Raw genomic sequence first — 4030 nt, 5'->3', positions numbered from 1 at the left:
GGGTGAGAGGGACCAAAATCCATCACTACCTGGCAGCCACTGGGTAAAGCCCTGCGAAATAAATCAGCGTTCAGCACAGCAAACAGGTGTCTGCAGCACAAAAGGAGCCATTCACATCAGCAGGGCACAAAGGGATTTTTCATCAGGGGAGTGGAGACATGAATGGGTCATTAGAGTGAGGGGAATTCACAGGCAGAGAGAGATAACAGGGAAAAGCAGGGGGAGGTTTCACTGTAGAGACAGTGGAGAAGTGCTTGGAGTGTGGGGGGATAGAGAAGAAGCAAGCAAGGAGGCAAAGAGCAGTTAAGTGAGCAATTTTGCTTTATTATAGGAAAACAGGGCCACTGAACAAAACTGGAAAATACATTTAGAAGTGTGGAGAGGAGATAACCTTGCCTAGTGGAACTTTTGCCTCTGTGAATTTCAGTGGTTGGGAGTGCTGTGGGGCTGGAGGAAGGCACGGGCACCTGTGTCAGGAGGGGAAGGCCCAGGTACACTAATGAGAACACAGTTCCTGGTATTTCTCCTCCATGGAGGGTACAGAGGCTTCCAGGTAGGACTCAGGCATTAGCACACAAATTCAGAGAAAAGAATTCTCCTCTGGGATATTTTAAAATATGAATATCTTGCATCTTTGACTGCATCACTTGATCCTGTCCATTTTCAGAGCCAGAAAACCACAGGGAATGGAGCTCTGGGGTCCCTTCATTGTAGTTTATCCAGGGCAGGATTAAATATACAGGTCAGGGCAACGTAGGGGTTACAATATTGAGTTACATTTGGGCTGGGGATGGAGAACATCCTTTTACAGACAAGGAATCAGTGGGCATTCAGAGGGAGCTTTTGATGCTCCTCAGTCTGCCACATTTTGCCAGCCCTAAAAATATACCTTGAAAGAGAAAATAAAATCTCTGCAGGCTTTTCTCCACAGCTACTAAAAGATCAGGCAGTAGGTATGCTCCTATATCACCTGCAAAAATGCAGATGTTCTCATCTCCAGCACACATAAAAGCCATAAATCTGGGTAGTTGTAATGTCTTGTTCATTCATGTAAAGAGAACACAAATTGTGGATGGCACTGCCTGGTAAGGAGGAATCTTTCACTTCCCAGGCAGATCATTGTCAACATTAAACACTATTGAGTGATCATTACAAGGGTTACTTTGAAAGGCTATTTTCTTATCTCTATTTGTTTGCCTACAAAAGGCACCCTGGAAGGCAGAAGGATATTGTATGAAACTTGGATTTCCTTAAGCATCCTTCCCTTGTTCAGTAATAACAATAATAATAAAAAAGCTCCCAGTCATCAGAAGCCTGAGCTCCTTTAAATTCAAAATCCTCTTGCGGGGATGCTGCTGTGCCAGGAGCTGGGGCACAAGCAGCTGGGAAGGGGTCTCTCCCCTGGCACTGGGCAGGGAAGGGGTCCATCTCTGGTGTCATTCCAGCCTTTTGGATCTTTGTTGCACATTTTTTTGCCTCCTACCTGTTGCCTGATCTGATGTGTTTTCTCTTGGACCTTGGGGAGAAAGGTCTCCTTTGTGCTCAGAACAAGAGAATGCTCAAGCTGTACTGGAGCCTTTCAATGCTAACAGAATAAAAGTATGCCATTAATTTATCAAAGTCTCCTTTAAAGGAGGAGATGGATGAAACAGGTTTTAACCTACTTGTGATGCTCAGGAAAAGCAAGCACTTTGATTCCCTCCTTCCCAGACAAACAGCATTGCATTGCTTGTTTCTGATTTTATTACCTATAAACCACTTTCTATTTTTGTTTTCACATGCCATTGACTTTGTTTGGTACAGACACAGCTGAACAAGGCTGGTTTTTCAAGTGCAAATCATGTTAATAGATGCCCAGTTCTTTCCACTCCACACACAGGAGCACCGCTGTAAGAAAGAGAGCTGGTGCCCAAAAAAATATTTTCCTGTTTCATTTCCTAAATTACCTCTGAGGCCACATTATCCCTTCTGAATCCCCAAATGTGGAATGGTGATGGTTGCTTTAGTACTTCTGGCATGGTCTCTTCACATAAGGAGAATTTATTTGCGTGGAGGAGTGAAACAATATGAGCAGACAATGAAGTCTCAAGTGGTAAAGTGTGTGAAATTCTCCATTTACTATTACTTTTTATGACGCTGTTTCCAGCTTTTCTTCACTGCTTGCAACTACAACTGATGGATTTGGAGCACAGAGTGCCTCTTATCACTACTCTTCATCAGCAAGTGTGAGCAGCAGCAAGCAGTCAAATCATTGCTGTATCCAAACAGCATCTCTGCATCCAGGGATGGAGCTGCAGGGAGAGCTCACTCGTTGGGAACTTGATCTGCCTAATTATGTGACTGTTGACTGGGCAACGGGCTGCACATCCAGTTGTCCCCAGTAAAAAATAATTTGTCTTAAAATTTCATCTGAGTTAAAATACATCGTCTTTTTATCTCATTACCTGTTTCTTTCCCTGTCACGGCATTTTTGAAATGGTATCAAGAGTTGTTAGGAGAAAGCTCCTTTCCATCATTAAAATACCGGGTTCAGAAAGATCTCCAGAGTCCTTAAATGCAGATGAGGGCTTGAGTGGCACTTCCTGAGCAGAATTATAAGGAAGTGCTCTCACTGGAGACAGTATTCAGAGGTGGATGCTGGCAGGAGTTCAAGTGTCCACACTTGTTCTTATGGCCATGACTCCCCTGACATCTCCTGTCCATGGAGGGCGTGCTGGAGGGTCCTTTCCTTGCAGGCTCCACTGAACTCCGGTAAGAGAGCAGCTCTGGCACTGAGGAATGAGTTGTCCCTTCAGACAGGGAGAAGTTAAAGAGAGAGACCATCCTTTGGTGGTATTTGCTCTTTATTTCCTTGGCTGATCTGTAGAGGTTCCCAACAAAGCAATAGCATATCGGGTTGAGGCTGGAATTGGTGAGGCCAAGCCACTGGGCAAAAGGCCTGAGCTGCAGGATCCAAGGAGAAGGAGTCACATCCTGCAAAGACTTGGGGATGTTGAAATCGATCCAGATGTCCATCAGGTAGACGGGCAGCCAAGAGATGGCGAAGAGCAGCACCAGGGCCACCACCATCTGTGCCACCTTCCTGCGGATCTTCAGCCTGGAGGCGGGCAGGGAGCGGTTCAGGGCAGAGCTCTCCTTCAGCTGGCTGCTGCGGCTCCACAGCCGCCGCACCGTGAGGAAGCAGATCACCATGTTGAACAGCACGGGCAGGCAGTACAGGGCGCAGAAGAGCAGAAAGTTGTAGGCTTGCTTGAGCCTCTCCTGAGGCCAGATCTCCCTGCAGATGGAAAACACCAGGGGCAAGCCCTCCACCACCCCGATCTCATCCCGTTTGTTCATGAAGATGAGGGGCATGCATATCCCTGAGGACAGCAACCACACCACCAGGATGGTGCTGAGGATCCTCCTCTGGGTGAAGAAGGAGCGGGCGTTGAGCGGGTTGTGCACGCTGTAGTACCGGTTCACGCTGATGACCGTCAGGCTGAGGACGCTGGCGGACACAGAAACAGCCTGGATGAAGGGCACTGCCCGGCACAGGAAGTCCCCGTACACCCAGGCTTTGTAGATGAGGTTGCCCACGGTGATGGGCATGCAGATGCACACCACCATGAGGTCGCACACCGCCAGGTTGATGAGGAGGCTGCGGGTGGCGCTCAGGCTGGACACGCGGCTCCGGCGCTTGCGGGTCAGCACCCTGATGGACATGATGTTGCCCACGAAGCCCACCACAAAGGACAGCAAGTACATCACCGTGAGGCTGATTGTGACGGGCTCCTTTGCAAAGAGGAAGAGCATCTTCTCCAGCTCTTCCCAGCCCAGCTCCTGGCTGCCGTTCCAGAGCCCGCCTTGGGTCCGGTTCTCCTCCTGCCAGAGCTGCAGAGGGTCAGGGGGAGCCCCAGGTGCTGGGGGGGACGAATCCATGGCTGAGTCCCCCCCGGGTGACCTGGGCTAACGGGGCAGAGCCTTGTGCGCTGCTTCCAGTGCTCCGGACATGGCGAGCCGGGATCAGCCCTGCCTGCAAAAGAGGGTG

The 4030-nt window shown here is 49.2% G+C and overlaps 1 protein-coding gene across 1 annotated transcript; it reads right to left on the bottom strand.

The window, feature by feature from the left end:
* Positions 1-379: 379 nt before the first annotated feature.
* On the bottom strand, positions 380-4030 carry LOC134426399 (galanin receptor type 1-like). Its single transcript, XM_063171414.1, has one exon. It carries the CDS (start codon positions 3919-3921, stop codon positions 2593-2595), a length of 1329 nt encoding a protein of 442 aa, XP_063027484.1. The 5' UTR covers positions 3922-4030; the 3' UTR covers positions 380-2592.

The sequence above is a fragment of the Melospiza melodia genome, chromosome 18, assembly GCF_035770615.1.
Source record: "Melospiza melodia melodia isolate bMelMel2 chromosome 18, bMelMel2.pri, whole genome shotgun sequence".
In the NCBI taxonomy this organism is placed as follows: Eukaryota; Metazoa; Chordata; class Aves; order Passeriformes; family Passerellidae; genus Melospiza; species Melospiza melodia.
The sequence above is the reverse complement of the archived record's forward strand: the minus strand, read 5'-3'. Positions and strand labels throughout refer to the sequence as shown.

Excerpts from the sequence above, each read along its gene's own strand:
- LOC134426399 (XM_063171414.1), bottom strand. The coding sequence starts at position 3,921 with ATGGATTCGTCCCCCCCAGCACCTGGGGCTCCCCCTGACCCTCTGCAG.